Below are 18,048 nucleotides of genomic sequence, written 5' to 3'. Positions count from 1 at the left end.
GACCTTTCACATATGAAAAGTGTACAGTGCACACACTCAGGTCCATGCCTGAATAAATAATCTGATAAGTCTGAGCTGACATGTGTACACTCACCCCAAGAAATAGATATTCATCACTCCCAATGCCCTTTTGTCCTATGTATCTGTTTCATGGTGTCCCTGCCAACATCTAGGGTGGGGTTAAGAGGATAGGGAGTGAACAGATCACTGGCAGACTAAGCAGGAAGTATAGGTGCTCACACTCCTGGACAGGAGGCGGGAAGAGCTGAGGTTGCATAACTGGGTGGAGAGGCGGGTTCAGCATAAAAGGTCCTGCTGGAGTGTGCAGTGAAGTAGAAGGTGTTTAGACGAGGACCATGGAGCCTAGTGTCCTGCTCCTCCTCGCTCTCCTCGTGGGCTTCTTGCTCCTCCTGGTCAGGGGCCACCCAAAGGCCCGTGGCCACCTTCCTCCAGGACCCCGCCCTCTGCCCCTCTTGGGGAACCTCCTGCAGATGGACAGAGGAGGCCTCCTCAACTCCTTCATGCGGGTGAGACTTATGTGGGGATTTAGTGTGGGCTTACCTCTGCTTTTGTCTATGGAGATCTCTCATTAGGATGAGGAACGGACTCCTTCCAGGCCGTAGGTTCAGGTGGGAAGTTCGCTGAGTGTAAGGTGAGATGCTGGTTGGTAGTGGATGGTGCTCAGATTGACAGGCTTGTCCTCGCTATGCTGGAATCATGTGGGGCGCTGCTCTTGGAGTATGGAAAGTATCCAGGTATTGAGATCTAAGTGTGTAGAATTTCACTCCAAGGGGCCCGTCTGTTGCACAAAAGAAAGGAAAATGTCAGAGGCATCAACAACAGGTTTTGCTCCTGTCAACAAAAGAGAGAGCCAAGATTAGCTTGAGGTGTCCAGGGACAAAGGCAGAGCAGGAGGAGGGGTGAGTAGGGCGTGCTTATCTGTTTCTTCCAGCAGCTAGCATTGTATTTTCCAGTCTGCATTTATTTTCATGCTTGGGACTTAATGCTTAATTAGCACTGTTTATTAATAGTTAATCATCATGCATCCACGGTCCCACCTTCCATGAGAGAGCTGAAGCAGGGGCTGTAAGTCCCACGCCTCTGTCTCTCCCTTGGTTGAGGAGATCTCTCTCTGGAACCTTGCATTAATTACCACCTGACTTTTAAAAGATTCCGCCCTCCCCATCAACGGCAAATTTAGTTATTTTAATTTACATTGTGAGACAGGGTCTCCCTGTGTTTTTTAGGTTGGCTTCCAACTCATGATTCCCCTGCCTTAGCCTCATGAATGCGATGATAAATCCTTTTGTTTCCCCCCACTGAATTTAATTAGGCTCATTCAGAGTGGGCTATCTGTGACTGACTGCTTGAATATCACTAACCACAAGAGAAAGGATGCTTCTAGGCTCTGTGGTCAGTAGTGAAGGTTGGTGAGGAAAAGTTGAGATGCTGACCTCCCTCCATAAGGATGGGTGGAGCCTATTTTCTCATGAGCATCTCATGAGTGACTACACCACCAGAGACTCTGACACCTTCCCCCAGCTCCACTAACTGCCCACAGAGAGGGTCTGTCGTACTGGGACAATGCTGCATCTTTCCTCTCATTACAGATGGTTGTGAGCCACTGAGTGGTTGCCAGGAATTGAACTCAGGACCTCTGGAAGAGTAGACAGTGCTCTTAACCTCTGAGTCATCTCTTCAGTCCCATGGGGACAATGATCTTAATGACATGAACACACAGGGTCTATGAAATGTGCAGTCAGCAGGAAATTAGAGCTGATACAAGCTCTGATGTGATGGTTGGCTGCCTTTCTATCTATATATTTTGAACAATGTAAAATCCCATGTTCCACCACATAGCATGATGGGGGCAGAGTTGGGGAGCAGGGCTCCATCCCTGACACCCAGGAGCTGACAGTCTGGTTTGAGTGCAGAATAAACACACAGACATTAGTTAGATAAGTCACCTGTTCACCTGGATGATACAGGCAAAGCAAATGGCTTTCCTCCCTAAGGCTGATTGCTATTTCATGTGTGTGAGTGTTGCCTGCATGTGTGCATGTGAGCCGGGTGCTTGGTGCTCAAAAGAGGCTGGGGTCCCCTGGAAATGAGTTAGGATGGTGTGAGAACCATGTGGGTCCTGGAAACTGAACCCATTCCTTTGCAGGAACTTCATCTTTCCAGCTCCAGGCCTAGTTGAGTAGTAAGGTCATTTAAGGGTCTATAGGGGTCTCCATAAGAGGTAGGATCTTATGAGATTCCCAAAGACTCTGGAGGAAGAATAAATGGGGAAAAGCTGTTTCTGAGGTGCAATGGGGGAAGCCTGGAAGGAACAGTCCCAGGTGAAAGAACATGATGTCATGGTGGAGAGGTAGGTGTTGAATTTTGGGGTCTTGGGGAGGAACCAGCTTGACTGAAGTCAAGAAGGCTAAGATGTGAAATAGTCCACCTAGGCCAGAGAGAAGGGGTCTCCTGGTGACTCTGTCCTTTGTTGTTAGAACACTAGACAAGAGGCTCAGTCTTTTATAAAGTAAAGAGGTTTATGTCCTGGAAAGATGGATCAGTGTAAGGATGCTTGCTGCTTTTCCAGAGGACCCAGTTTGGTTCCCTGCACCCATATCTAACAGCCAACAAGACTTTCAACTCCAGCTCCAGAGAATCTGATGTTTCCTCTAACCTCTGGGAGTACCCACACCCATGTGGCACACACACACACACACACACACACACACACACAAACATACACACACACAAACATACACACCCACACACAAACACATATATGCACAAATACATAGACATACGCAGACAATGAAAATTAAAAGCAAGGCTGTTTATTCAGCTTATAATTATGAACAGACACTCCAACATTGGGCACTCCTTTATCCAGCCTCTGGTGCGAAGCTTTCTCATGTGTCACAATGCAGTAGAGGACAGAAAACGTCTCCCATGCAGAAGAGGCTAACCACAGAGCATGGTCTATAATAACCTATTCTCTGAAAATGCAGCCCTCTCTATGAGACCAGCATTAATCTACTCTGGGCATCTGCCCCAAAGACCCAACTAGGCCCCAACTCCCAAGGGCTCTGCCACCTCTCAACACAACCACACTGGGAACCAAGTCTCCAGCAGAGAGCCCACTTTAACCATGTTCAAGGCATGTGCCATGGAACAGGCAAGGAGACAGAGCAGCTCCAGATGATGGCTCTGGATTCCAAGTGGGATTGATGTCCCGGGAGCAATCAGCTCTGCTCTCTCAAGTGTGTTGCCAATGAGCTCAGAGCATGACTCAAATTCACCTGTTGAAGACCATATCAGCTCCATGAGTCCCAGCTCAATTCCAAATTGCTTGTTGTCCCCACATGTGTTCTGGGAAGGTTTACTTGCAGCTCATAAAAAAATCTACTGCCTAGCCAGCTGTGTTGTTGGAAGTGAGTGTGGGCTTTTTTCATGTGTGTTGTGTTTTTTTCTTAAAGATTTTTAAAAATTTGCTTCCCATGTCAATCCCAGCTCTCTTCCCTCACCTCCTCCCATGCTCCCCCACCAGCTCCCGCAACCCCCTTTCCAATTCCCACTCTGTTCCCCAGGGAGGGTGAGGCCCTACGTTGAGGATATCCAGTCTGTCATTTTGTTCAGGGCAGGTCCTAGGTGCTCCCTCAAGGGTCCAGGCTGAGAGAGCATCCCTCACTGTGGGATGAACACCCAAAGTCCATTTGTATGCCAGGGATAAATACTGATCTCCTCAAGGCCCCATAGATTGTCTAGGTCTCCCCACTGATACCCACATTCAGCGGGTCTGGATCAGTCCCATGCTGGTCTCCCAGCCATCAATCAGTTTGGGGTCCAAGAGTTCTCCCTTGTTCAGGTCAGCTGTTTCTGTGGGTTAAACAAGCCCAGTCTTGACCCCCTTTGCTCATCAATCCTCCCTCTCTGTCACTGGGTTCCAGGAGTTCAGCTCAGTGTTCATCTGTGGGTGTCTGTGTCTGCTTCCATCAGTCATTGGTTGAAGGTTCTAGGATGACATATTAGGAAGTAGTTGATATCATCATTAGGGAGGGGCATTTAAGGACAGTTTGACAGATCTCTGGGGAGACAGTTTAAGCATTATCTTAAAGCTCCTAGTACAAGTCTTAGTTTCATATGTGGAAGCCTGTGTCTACTCTAAAGCTCCTAGCACAAAGTCTAATTACTGTATGGGCAGCAGGGGAAGAGCTCTAGCAGGGAACCATGCCAGAGGCATCCAGGCCTAGAGAGCTTCTCCAAATAAGGGCAGGTAGAGAGCAGGACATCCCACGGGGGGGGAGTCCTCCATGTTGTCCAGCCTGGAGAGAGCTGCCAGACCATGGTAGACCACAGCCTCCAACCAGCAAGGCTTCCCCACGGAAGAGGGACTAGAAAAGCTGCGGATGAGAGTTCAGCACCATGGTTAGGGGAGGAGAAGCACAGAGTGGTCATTCCTCCCTAGTGAGATCTGCTTGTATTGGTGTAAGTGAATCAGCCTTCCCCTGGGCAAGTCTCTTGGCTGGGTGATTGAGAGGTTCAGTTGAGTTGACTCTTAAGGGAGGAGTCAGTCTTTGGAGAAGGTATTAATATCCTGTCTCCACTGAGGACCAGAGGGATGAGGGAGGAGGGCTGAAGGATGATGGATGATGGATGAGGGAGAAGGGATGATGGATGAGTATATGCTAAACTGCTTTTAAGGCTCGTTAACATTCTATTAAGAATGGGACTCTAGCTGAGCAGTGGTGTTGCACACCATTAATCCCAGCACTTGAGAGGCAGAGGCAGGTGGATCTCTGTGAGTTTGAGGCCAGCCTGGTCTACAACAGCCATAACTGTTACACAGAGAAACCCTGTCTCAAAAAAAGAGAAAAAAATGGGGTCTCTAAACAATTTTAGATGGGCTGAAAACTGGTGATGGAACATTTCCAAAGCTGTGGATTGATTTTAATCACATGTATCTTCATAAAGAAATGCTCATTTAGGAGAAGACATAAGAAGGACCAGGGACTGGTGGTGGTGGTGGAGGAGAGGTGGAAAGAAATGCAATTATTGTTGTTGTTGTTACTGTGTGCCTGTTTGAGAGTATGTGGAAAGAAATGCAATTACTGTTGTTATTGTTACTGTGTGTCTGTTTGAGAGTATGTGGAAAGAAATGCAATTACTGTTGTTATTGTTACTGTGTGTCTGTTTGAGAGTATGTGGAAAGAAATACAATTACTGTTGTTGTTGTTACTGTGTGTCTGTTTGAGAGTATGTGGAAAGAAATGCAATTATTGTTGTTGTTGTTACTGTGTGTCTGTTTGAGAGTAGTGCATTCTGTGTGTAGATGCATGCACCTGTCCTAAGGAGGCCGGATGGGGGCACTGGTTGTCCTCTTTCACTCTCTGTCTATTCCTCTGAGGCAGGGTCTCTCTCTTAGCCTGGGTCTGGCATTCTCTCAGCTGGGCTGGAAACCCTGGCATTCTCTCAGCTGGGCTGGAAACCCTGGCATTCTCTCAGCTGGGCTGGAAACCCTGGCATTCTCTCAGCTGGGCTGGAAACCCTGGCATTCTCTCAGCTGGGCTGGAAACCAGCAAGCCCCGTCATCCTGTCTCCACCTCCACTTTGGAGCTGTGTTTACAGATGTGCTTGGGACGCCAGGCTAATCACTGGGGGACTGGGGTACAAATCCCAGTCATTGTGATGTAGCACTAAGTGCCAGGCCACTGAGCTACCTCTCCAGCTTCAAGTACACCTTAAAAATGATTTCTTTTAATTTTGTGTGTAAAAGTGTTTCACCTGTACAAATGTCTTATATCATGTGTGTGCCTGGTGCCTGCAGAGGTCAATAGACAGCATTGGATCCCCTGTAACTGGAGTTGAAGATACTTGTGAGCTACCACGTGGGTGCTGGCAACCAAAAACCCAGGTCATCTGCATGAGATCTTAAACTCTGAGACATTTCTCAGCAAGTCCAGTTTTAAATTTCAAGCTATGATATTAAGTTGATCACCAGCCTTCCTAATGCTCCAACCCTGTAATACACTTCCTCATGTGGTGGTGACGCCCAACCATAAAATTATTTTCCATGCTACTTCATCACACATCTATTGAAGTTTTCTTAGCACTATTTCATAAATAACAGTAGGCACTGACCAGTTTCATAGCCTTTCATTTCTGTTAGCTGCTCTGCAATCTAGAGTGAGTTAACATTTACAAGAGGATGAAGGTGGGTTACTTCCAAATACTGCCCCACTCTCCTCAAGGGCTCTCAGCACTGGAGGGTTGTGACATTCCTGGGGCCAATTCCCTGTAGATGCATAGACGGTCTCATTGCAAGGTATTTCCCCAACTGTCTGTACTGTAGTCGTGGCTCACACTGAGTACCACGTCTAAATAAATGACAATCACTTCCCGTCCCATGTAAACCAGTGGGTGGGTCACAGCTATTGTCTTGAATGGTGTCAGGAGGCATTGAACAGGTTGAAGCTGGGTCACAGAAGCATGCTTCTTGACTGAGATTCCAGAGCTGTCCAGACTGAAGGTTATGGGCAATTGTATATCTGTATTTACATCCATCTGTCCATCCATCCATCTATCTATCTATCTATCTATCTATCTATCTATCTATCTATCCACATCCATATAATATCCATATCAGTGTTTGTATCAATATCTGTATCCGGTTAAGACCTCTCCCCTTACCAGTATGGATTTACTTCAAACACCCAAGAAATAAGAAAAAAATCTTTCTTAATGCACGTCAGTTTCTGGCCAACCTCCTAGAGACTCTCCTTAAAAGAGAAAATTTTAACAGCATCTGTAGGTCTTAGGCCCTATCAATTCCCGCGTTCTATCATCTGTAAATATGTTTTAGGTTCGTTCCATTAGACTTGGAGGTGTTAAATATATGTTACAGAGTTAGGAACAGGAATGCTGGCTGTTTCAGATAGATGGAGAGTTCTCTCAAAGTTATTGTCACCATTACTTTAAAAGTAGACCAGTGTTGTTCCTTTTGAATCATGATGTCTGTGTCTCAGTCACTGTTCTGTTGCTGTGAAGAGACACCATGACCAAGGCAGCTCCTATAAGGGCGCATTTAGTTGGGGCTCGATTATAGTCTCTGATGTTTAGTTCATTATCATCGTGTTAGGAGCATGACAGCAGGCATGGCAGGTACTGGAGCAGTAGCTGACAGCCACATCCTGTTCCTTAGCCAGAGAGAGAAACTCTGTTCTGTAGGCAGAGAGAGAAACTCTGGGCTTAGCATGGGCTTTTAAAATCTGAAAGCCCACCCCAAGTGAGGTACTTCCTTCAACAAGGCCACACCTCCAAATCCTTCTAATCTTTTCAAATAGTGCCAATCTCTGCTGACTAAGCATTCAAATATGTGAACCTACGTGAGTCAATCTTATTCAAACCACCACCCTCAGTGCCATCTGCCCTCCTGGCAGGATCACACCCTTCCTGACATGAGAACCATCACTCCGCGGTGGTTGTTACCCAGTGCTATTCCCTTTGAGCCTCTCAGTAGAACCATGTTCTTTGACATGGGAATGGAGCCTAATTTGCAACAATCTTTTTTTTTTTTTGGCTTCTCTGTATTGTTTTTGGAGGCTGTCCTGTAACTCACTCTGTAGACTAGGCTGGCCTTGAACTCACAGAGATCTGCCTGCCTCTGCCTCCCAGTGCTGGGTTTAAAAGCGTGTGCCACTAATGCCCGGCCCAATTTGCAACAATCTTAACAAAAATATGAACATAAATATGGTCTCAGAAGCCTAAAGTGCAGCAAGCCTAAGTTACGTCCAAGGTACAAGTGATTCTTACAGTTTCTAACATCTGATTCATTTACTCCTCATCACCAAGTCATATTAGAGGCAGCACTGCTTTAACCTTGTGTGGTTCAGCATTTCCTAAGGAAGTTTGTCTTTGCTGAATCCATTGTAACTGCAAATTAATAGCTCAGTTTTCCTATATCACACCTATATCTTGTTTATTTCTTTGAGACAAGCTTTCATGTAGCCCCAGGAGGGCCTCCAGCTCAATAGCAACCAGAGATGATCTCAAGCTCCTGGTCCACCTCATTTACTTGCCTAGTGTTGGTCCTATAGTATGAGTCCAAACATACAGCCATACTGTAATACAGCACTGTTCAGGACATCCAGCATCCATGAAGACCTTCATGCTGGTGGTTTACCCTGAAATTGCTAGGTTCTCAGAAGGAGAAGGGTGGCCAGGAGAGGGGTTCCTACTTACCAATCTGTGTCTAGGTGTTTTCACAGTCTGTACTAACTAACCAAAACCCTGGTGCCCTTATGTTTCACAGCTTCGAGAAAAATATGGAGATGTGTTCACAGTGCACCTGGGACCAAGGCCCGTGGTCATGTTGTATGGGACAGAGGCCATAAGGGAGGCTCTGGTGGACCAAGCTGAGGCTTTCTCTGGCCGGGGGACAATTGCAGTGGTTAGACCTGTCTTCAAGGACTACGGTAGGAGTCTCAAAGGTTGGGATGAGGTGGAATGGAGAATGTGCACAGAGGAAGGAGCCAGGCTTATTTGAACTTCCTCTCTACGTCACCCATTATGCCCCGACTTTCTTAGGTGTGATCTTTGCCAATGGGGAACGCTGGAAGGACCTTCGGCGATTCTCTCTGGCCACCATGAGAGACTTTGGGATGGGAAAGAGGAGTGTGGAGGAGCGGATTCAGGAGGAGGCCCAATGTTTGGTAGAAGAGCTGCGGAAATCGCAGGGTGAGTCCCGGAGAAAGGGCATTAAGGAAGATGGAGAAGCAGGAACATGAGTGCACAGCCAGAAAGAGTTAGAGACACACATGGGCAGAGAAAGATACACACCAGACACACACAAACATGTGTGAACACACAGACACACACACACACACACACACACACACACAACATTGGGGAGATGATGCGGGGGAGAGAGAAATATAGCAAGACAGAGAAAGAGATATTAAGTTCACAGTGTCCAATCATAACTCAGAGACATAGATTGAGTGATTCGCATGCTGGCTACTTATGATCAGAGAAATCAATACCCCGGATAAGAATATGTGGCAGTCTGGCATGATGGCACAAGCCTGTATTCCAGTACTCATGGGGCTGAGACAGGAGGGTCAAAAATTCATAGGTAGTTTGGAACATCATGAAATGTTGCCTAAAAGATAAAAAGTGGTTGATGCTGTGGGTGGAACTGAGGCATGCTGGGCTTGCCCGACACACACACAATTCCCATTCTGCTCCCTAACACCATAATGTTGGCATAGAGATACATACCAGTCATCTTGTTATAAATAAAGTACAGGTGGGAGTTTGGATGCTGACTGAGGTCATCCTTGATTTTACATGGTATACAAGGCCATCTTAATTATATCAAATAGTCTCAAAACCTTGTCTATGTCCAAAGCGGGTGTTGGAAACAGGAAACTGTGGTTTTATCTTGTGAGGGTCCTGATGGTGTTTTACCTTGTGGCAGTCATAGCACTTCTGGGTTCTTACAGAAACTTTAACAGAGGTGCACAGGTGACCAAGTTTGTTTCTAGCACCTCAGGCCTCCACCCTGGAGTTTATCCTAAGGTTTCTCAGGAGACGCTGAGATGTCCATGCAGAGGCTGGAAGGGAGCAGAAAGAATCAAGGTCTAAGAAGAGAGAAGAGAAAGAAGCTTAGATGGAGTATGAGGAACCAAACACAGCAGAAAACACTGGGGAGCAGGAGTGAGGGGAGCAGAGGGGCAGGAGAGAGAAGAGAAAGACTAAAATGCAGTGAGACATTTATACAGGAAACCAGAGAGACAGATAAAGACTGACAAATGCCAGGGAAAGATCTGCAGAGGAATCAGGGACAACAGACAAGTGAGACCAGAGAGAGGGACAACAATGGCCCAATATTGCTGGGCTGCCAACATCCCTCAACCATGAGAGCCCATGGTGGAACCCAGAATTCAAAGGCAGCAGGCACCAAGTGATGATGGTTCTTGGACACCACAGAGCCTGGAATCAGAGAAGGAATGAGGAAAGAGTTCTAAATCCACATAAGCAACCAGTGGGAGATAGCTGTGTTAGCTCAGAGTCAGAGTGTTGTCCTTGGAGGAGGTGCAGGGTGGGGACTAACTTACACATGCTCTCCTTCACAGCTCCCTGGTGTGACTCCTGGTCCCAGTCATGAGTAGCTGTGTTACCTTGGAGGAGTTAACTACTGCCTTTGTGTATACTAATTGCATTGCATCCAGGGTACAATATTGAGAGGAAACTAAATAAAATGGTGTGTGCCCTCTTGAGTGCAGGAACTGGTGCATCTCATGTGCAAATGAGGTAGCTTCTGTTGCTATTATATCAGTAGTGAGTGGTGAGGACAACTTTACAGAGATGAAGCCAAGGCCAAATATTCCTCATGATGCCATGTCTCCTGTCCTGTCTCTTCATCCTTCAGGAGCCCCCCTGGACCCCACCTTCCTTTTCCAGTGCATCACCGCCAACATCATCTGCTCCATTGTCTTTGGACAACGCTTTGACTACAAAGACCGTCAGTTCCTGCGCCTGCTGGACCTGTTCTATCAGAGCTTCTCGCTCTTCAGCTCGTTCTCCAGCCAGGTCAGTGTGTGGGGAGAGAGGAGCATCCAGGGCAGAGGAAGACCAGGCTGCTCTGTGGGTGCAGAAGGGGTGTGCTAGGATGGAAGAGAGGCAGAGACAACATGGAGAGGGAAGGAGGTTAGGAGCAGGAGTGACAGAGGAATGGGGAACAGGGTGGAGACCACATGGAGACAGAGGGAGTCTGAGGCCTGGAGGAAATGAGGGGGAGTGTTTATCAGGGTGGAGAGACCTGAATGCAGAAATACAGAGCCATCCAGACATGAGAAAATGATTATATGTGGATGTGGCTGTAGCTAAGAGGGTAGGGGACTCGTCTATCATGTTTAAACTCCTGGGTTCATCTCCAGCACAAAATAAGGCAGGCATGGTTGATACCCATATGCAATCCCAGTACACGTGAGATCAGAATTCAAGACCATCTGTGGATAAGTGTTGAGTTTTAGAACAGTCTGGACAGGAGGCCCTGATTGAAACAGAACAGACATAAATTTGATGGCTTAGGAAAGACGGATGGAGAAGACAGGACAAGTGTGGAGAAGGATTCATGGAAACAGACTGACCGCATGCCCTGTGTGCATGTGCACGAGAGGGAAGGAAGGAAAAGAGAAGACGTGGACAGGAGGGCAGGAAAACACAGGGGGAAGTGCAGAGGACAGAGGAGAGAGCGCAGATCCTCATGAAACATGGGGACCTAGGAACACATCCTGCTTCTCGAGAGCTGACAGCTCCAGGTGACCTTCTGGACCCCTCTTTCCTGCAGGTATTTGAACTCTTCTCTGGCTTCCTGAAATACTTTCCCGGTGCCCACAAACAAATCTCCAAAAACCTGCAGGAAGTCCTTGACTACATTGACCACAGCGTGGAGAAGCACAGTGAAACACTGGATCCCAACAACCCGAGAGACTTCATCGACACCTACCTCCTACGCATGGAGAAGGTAAGTCCCGCATGATTGAGAGGGGGATGAGTGAGGGTGAATCCTGAGAATGTGAGAAGAGGAAATGAGGGCAGCGGATGGGAAGGAGAGACAGGAAATGGAGTGGAGGAGATGCAGAGCATCTGGAAAATGAAGAAAAGAGAAGGGAGGAGAAATGAAATAAGGGGAAAGAAGACTGTGGAGGAAACACAGGGCAAGGACAAAAAGCAGAAAAGAACTCAGAGGAGGAAAGAAACCATGATAAACTACCAGAGAGCAGTGTAGAGAGAGCAGACAGAACACACAGGGACCAGGTGACATTGTCAAGGTCTAAGAAATGCCGTGTGGTCCATAGAGTGAGACTGACAGACAGTGCCCAGGATGTGTGTCATCTCCCTGCAAGGCTGCAGTCACCCTGACCCTCCCTTCTCTCCTCTCTGGAACCAGGAGAAGTCCAACCCACACACGGAGTTCCATCAGCAGAACCTCATTATCTCCGTGCTGTCTCTCTTCTTTGCTGGCACTGAGACCAGCAGCACCACACTCCGCTATGGCTTCCTGCTCATGCTCAAGTACCCCCATGTTGCAGGTGTGCCCCAGGCAGCCAGTTGGGGAGCTTCTAGCTCCCTTTTGTCTGTGGAGGTTTGTGTGAACAAGAGAGACCTGGGTCTCTTCCACCTGGAACTCTGGAGGTTTGGTCTACTTCTAAACTAGGGCAGTGCTCTGGGCAGTGTGTGAATGAACCCTTAGCTGAGCTGTTTTCCACTGTTCTCTCCTATCATTGAAAGGTTGATTCATCCATCCATGCATCCATGCATCCATGCATCCATGCATCCATGCATCCATGCATCCATGCATCCATGCATCCATGCATCCATGCATCCATGCATCCATCCATCCATCCATGCATCTATCCATCCACCCATCTTTCCATCATCTATTCATTCATCTTTCTGTCCATGCACATCTTCATCCATCTACGTATCCTGTTTGTTCACCTACCTATCTGTTCAACCACCAACCCCCCTGTCATCCACCCATCCCTTCATTCATTTTCCCATCCATCTCAACATCTGCCTATCCAAACCCCTGTTTACTCAGCCATCCTTCCATATACCCACGTACAAACACGTATTCACAAACACACACACACACACACACACACAGCCCTCTAATACCGTCCCTTGACCATATATCAATCCATTGTCCAATTGATACTACAATTACCCAACCAGCCATTTCATTCAGTTATTTAAGTTGATCAACTTAGTTTTTGCTTTGTTCAGTAGAATTGAATGAATTATCCACCAATGATTTATTCATGCACTCATGTGTCCTTCTGTCAACAGGGTCATTTCTTAATCCTTTCATTAACTGGCCTTTGAATTCATCTTTCATTTGCTTATCCATTCCTCCATTTATCCACTAATTGAATCGTGTGTTGACTAATAAGTGGAATACATAATCCAGTGTTTAGTCTGTTCATTTCATTAACTCCTGAATCTGTGCATTTATTAATTGATTTATCCATTAATTTTCTTCTGTGTTCATTTTTACATCCATCCATTGATAGATACATTTGCTAATCTACCAACTTCTCTATTATATTCCTGAGGGTACAGCCTTGAGTTCTTAATATAATGTGAAGTTATGGTACATGTGCAAGTTAGAGTGTGTGCACGTGTGTACATGCATGTTTGCATATGTGTGTGTGCATATGTGTATGTAAATATGTATGCATGTGTGTATGTTGTATATGTACATGTGTTTATGTGTGTATGTATGCATTTGTGAGTGTATGTGTGTGTATGTGAATGTGTGTATGTATACATATATGTGTAGTTATGTGTGTGAATGTGTATGTGTACGTGCATGTATGTATGTGTGTGTATATGTGTGTATATATATGTGTGGATGTGTGTTTGTGTGTGTGCATATGTGTGTACCCAGAGACAATTCATTCCCTTGCAAAGGTGAGAATTTTTACTACTTTTATCCCTAACACTCCCACATCTAAATGATTGCTATGAAGTTTCCCTATGCAGTAGCCCTTTGCTGTATGTTTTACTTACTTTTTAAAAAAAACCTCGATGAAATGAGGTTGAAGTTACATAGGAGAGTCTTAATTTAGTTTTAAACATGGACACAGAGAGACTTTTGCATAAGGATAGGACAGTTTTATGCCATGAAGTACAGTGCAATTTTCAGGAGAGTCTCTTTGCTGGATTCTTTCCTGGCTTGTTGGCTCATAGAATAAGCATCGTTGCTACAAAACTGGGAGATCAGATTCACCGTTCCCCTCTTCTGTGCAGAGAAAGTCCAAAAGGAGATCGATCAGGTGATCGGCTCACACCGACTTCCAACCCTCGACGACCGCACCAAAATGCCATACACCGAGGCCGTCATCCACGAGATTCAGAGATTTTCAGATCTTGTCCCGATTGGTGTGCCACACAAAGTCACCAAAGACACTTTGCTCCGAGGATACCTGCTCCCCAAGGTGAGACTGGCTGTCACTCCACATCTCTACTCCATGAGCCTCCTGCATTCTCCTTGATCCCAGGACCAGCATGGTGTTCATTTCCCAGCATTCCTGGTGTATTATTGATGGTTTGACTCTGCATATGTGAGTCAGGGCATGCTAACACCTTTGTATCTTGTAATGTCTCCTAGGATACTGAAGTGTACCCCATCCTGAGCTCAGCTCTCCATGACCCACAGTTCTTTGAACAACCAGACACCTTCAATCCTGACCACTTCCTGGATGCCAATGGGACACTGAAGAAAACTGAAGCTTTCATGCCCTTCTCGACAGGTGAGACTCACCTGTGCTCTCTTTCTCAGTCACTAGAGGGCAGACTCATCCTACAGGACACAGACAGGACTAGGTCCATGTTTCCTGAGTCTATTCCAGCTGCTCTGCCTGAACCATCACATCTGCCCTGGCTACAGCCCCACAAGGGGACTCTTGAACTAAAGGTTATGAGGACTTTGGGGAAGTATTTAAGGTCCTCTAACCCTGTGCAAATCATTTTCTTAAGAAACGGCAGCAAGAACAACTGACATAATCTATGAACAGTGCTATGAACTGGGTAGGGTCTTGATGGCTGGGAGACACTGACTTTAGCTGTGAGCACTGGTGACATGGGGCATGTCTTCACACTTGTCCCTGTTTGCATACTCTAGTTAATTTTTAAGAGACATCAAAATTACCATTCCTGATGGATAATATCCTGAACCAGAGAAAGTTCAGAGTTCCAGCATCCGTCAGTGTCAGCACGTGGTTTCTGTAGACTCGAGGGAGCTGGGCATGGACACAGACCCTGATGGGTGCCATGCTGGGGTAGTTGTCAGCCTGGGGTAGGTCAGCTGCTTCAGTGACTGAGATTTGTTCTTCACTGATATTAATCTCAAGTTATTGTGTAGTTTTATTGCCTGTTGTGTTAGGTTAGTGTGCCACATAGAAGCTCTCTTTGGCAAAATTTAATTCAGTTTAATGGACTCTATTGGATGTAAACATGGAAACTTAGTGTTCAGGTTTTTTATCTTTTAGAGAAAGAGGAGTTCTACAAACAATGCTTTAGCCTTTGTTGCCCCTCAACCCCAACTGGATCCTCATACTAGGGGTGAAACCCAGGGCTGAGTGTGTTAAGCAAGTTCTCTTCAAAAGAGCCCACTCCTCCAGTCTTTCCCTGTGCATTCTAGAAGACCCTTGTAAGCCAGTGGGAGTGTTACAGTTCTGGAGCTGCAAAGGTGTCCTGACTTATCAGGAAGCCAGGGTAAACTTAGAGCCACCATAGGACAGTTCTGGAGGCTGGTGCTGCAATAGGACAGCTCAGCCCTGGAGGGAAAGGTGTCCTGATTTGTTGGGAAGTCAGGGATACCTGAATCTGGGGTGTGGTGGGGGATTGCCTCCCACAGGATATAGAAATCTATGTCCTCTCCTAGAGAGAGCAGTTACAGTGTATCTCTGCTCTGTTCCCCTGAGGGAACCCCCTAGCAGAGCTCTCTGCTTCTTCAGCTGAGGCCCAAGAGGTTACTTCTTGTGTTAAACCCTGCTAAAGATGCTTCTGCCCGAATGTAGCAATCTCCCCTGGCTCTGGTGAAACGTTGTTACCTTTTCTGCTCAACCTTCAGAATGGCCCTGAGGGAATCCCTGCAAGGATTTTCTGCTCAGTCCCCTAAGGGAAATCAGCAAGAGTCTCTTCTGCACCGGTGAATGAAGATCTTCACCCAAGACTCTTTTGAGAAAGAGGTTTGTTAGGGAAGGAGGAATCCAGGAGAGTGGCTGCCTCTGCCATGTTGGGAAAGGACAGCCAGCAACTCAACAGGCAGGGGGCTTACACAGGGCTTCTTAGGGGTGGAGTTTTCCCAGGCAAGATTTTCTTCTTAGGGATTGGTTAGTTTTTCAGATCAGTGATTGGCTAGTTTTCCTGCTCAGGGATTTAGTTTTTCAGTTCAGGGACTGGCTAATTTTCCTGTTCATGGATTGGTTGATTTTGTGTTTCAGTTGGTCAGGGGCAGAGTTGTTGGTTCTGTATTCAGGGCCAAACTGTGTTTCTTTCACTGCCCTGTTTGTTTTTTGTTTTTGTTTTTTTTAGCTTTTTGGTTCTAGTTGCGGCCAGGGCATAACTTTCACTGGCTCTGGTTCTAGGGCCAAGGTGTGTATCTTTAACTCTGGTTTCAGAGTCAGGCTGTGTTTCTTATACTCTAGGTTCAGGACTAAAGTGTTTCTTTCACTGCCTCTGGGTTCTTGGTCAGTGTGGTAGATTTCATGCTCAGGGATTGCATGGTTTCTTTGGCTGTCCCTCTTACTCTACTGTACTTCCCTTCTGAGCCTCTCTGAGCTCTGTCCTCATCCCCTAAATGCGGGATTTTAGGCAAGTCCTCTCCAGGTGATCTGGATCACAGCTAAGAATTGTCTAGTCTTGAGTGTCCAAGTGACTTCAGTGACCCTGGGCAGTATAATGGGCTCCTTTCATATTTCATCTTCAGAGTTGCAGACATGTAGGGCGTGAGATAAAAGCAAATTGTGCATATAACAGACACAAGTTTGGAAGGACAGTGATGTGGAGAAAAGGGACATATGAAGAGGACATGTGTGACTAGGTATAGTCAGACAGAGAGGACGGAGGGGCTGGGATGTTAGCTAGGAAGTTAGAAAAAGTAAACAGAAAAGAGATAAAAGACACACAGTGATGATGGCTATACACACAGGGTTCAGGGGATTGAACTCTTGTCCTCAGGATTGATGGCAGGCTCCTTTCCACACTTAGACATTGGTGCTGGCTCCTGAACCAGTTCTTTAAGGTTTTAGGAATCTCTCAAAGTGTCACTTGAATTGCAGGTTGAGAGTCAAACCTTCTCATTCATTGCAATGGGCAGAGTGTCTGGTTCTAGGGTGGGACAGTCTGAAGGTTGTTTACTGCCCTGGGGCTCACATGTCTCATCCTCTGTGCCCACAGGAAAGCGCATTTGTCTTGGAGAAGGCATCGCCCGCAACGAATTGTTCCTTTTCTTCACCACCCTCCTCCAGAACTTCTCTTTGTCCAGTCCCGTGGATGTTAAGGACATTGACCTCAGTCCCAAGGAGAATGGCTTTGGCAGAGTACCCCCAACATACCAGATCTGCTTCTTGTCCCGATGAGTCATGTGAGGTGACCAGATGTCTCTACTCATGTTCTAATGTCCCCATGTCTCTGCCTCTGAGAGACATGATGGAAACCAGGTCCCAGATCACTCCTCACCTCATCCACCTTATGTAACTAATCCAAAGCTCCGAGGTGTGCTCTTCTGCCCTGTGAGTGGTACTGGAGAAATCAATCAATTGATTGTGTGAACACAGAGACTTCTGGAGGCCACGTATCACACTGAGTCACTCCCATATTGCTCTCAACAGCCTCCATCCCAGGTATCAGTTCCAGGTGCACCATGAAGTAATCTAATGGACTCTGTATGTGGCATGAATTCTGCATATATGGACTTGCCTCATATGTATGTATGGTTCACATAAATGGAATCACACAGTGTGTGACTTGGTGTGTGGTGTCTTTACTTCACATAGCATTATCTAGTTTCTTATGCTTTGATTCCCACAGTCACACACCTTCAAGTGCCTTCATCATGGTCTTTCTCAGCAAAAGCACAATTGCCTTGGTTCATGTGTTCTGCCAGCAGAAGGTATGTCCCTGGTTTAGAATGGACCTTCCTGCTTCTAATAATCCTATAGGAAATCTGTCACAGGAGTGTCCAGCAGCCTGGGTTTAGTTGGTGGCAGATATGGTCAAGCTAACACTCAAGAGCGGCCATCACAGTGCCCAGTCCATGGTCTCCCGGCTAGTCTTACAGGTGACCTCTTGATGCCTGGTAACTAAGGCTCCTTCCGGAAGGGCTTCTTGCTGCAGTCTCTGTCCCATCCACGACAGGTTGTGCAGGGTCACCCTGCTGCTTTGTTTCCACTCTGCTGTGAGAACCTGGAACCCCATGCGGGTGACACTGGGTGTTCACTATAGTGGAAGAGTAACCAGTAAGTATGTAAAGAA

General features: G+C 46.6%; 1 protein-coding gene across 1 annotated transcript; it reads left to right on the top strand.

The window, feature by feature from the left end:
- Nucleotides 1–325: 325 nt before the first annotated feature.
- Nucleotides 326–17,535, top strand: LOC121135526 (cytochrome P450 2B1-like). The gene is made up of 9 exons (XM_040734485.1): nt 326–527; nt 8,309–8,471; nt 8,584–8,733; nt 10,430–10,590; nt 11,351–11,527; nt 11,954–12,095; nt 13,819–14,006; nt 14,180–14,321; nt 16,972–17,535. Exons 1-9 carry the CDS (start codon nt 357–359, stop codon nt 17,151–17,153), a joined length of 1,476 nt encoding a protein of 491 aa, XP_040590419.1. The 5' UTR covers nt 326–356; the 3' UTR covers nt 17,154–17,535.
- The last annotated feature ends 513 nt before the right edge of the window (nt 17,536–18,048 follow it).

The sequence above is a fragment of the Mesocricetus auratus genome, unplaced genomic scaffold, assembly GCF_017639785.1.
Source record: "Mesocricetus auratus isolate SY011 unplaced genomic scaffold, BCM_Maur_2.0 Super-Scaffold_100038, whole genome shotgun sequence".
Lineage (NCBI taxonomy): Eukaryota > Metazoa > Chordata > Mammalia > Rodentia > Cricetidae > Mesocricetus > Mesocricetus auratus.
The sequence above is the reverse complement of the archived record's forward strand: the minus strand, read 5'-3'. Positions and strand labels throughout refer to the sequence as shown.

What these genes read in the sequence shown, in the direction of transcription:
- LOC121135526 (XM_040734485.1), top strand. Translation starts at nt 357, where the DNA reads ATGGAGCCTAGTGTCCTGCTCCTCCTCGCTCTCCTCGTGGGCTTCTTG. An exon ending in TCCTCAACTCCTTCATGCGG is followed by an intron (nt 528 to 8,308) that starts GTGAGACTTATG and finishes TATGTTTCACAG; the next exon opens with CTTCGAGAAAAATATGGAGA. An exon ending in ACCTCCTACGCATGGAGAAG is followed by an intron (nt 11,528 to 11,953) that starts GTAAGTCCCGCA and finishes CTCTGGAACCAG; the next exon opens with GAGAAGTCCAACCCACACAC.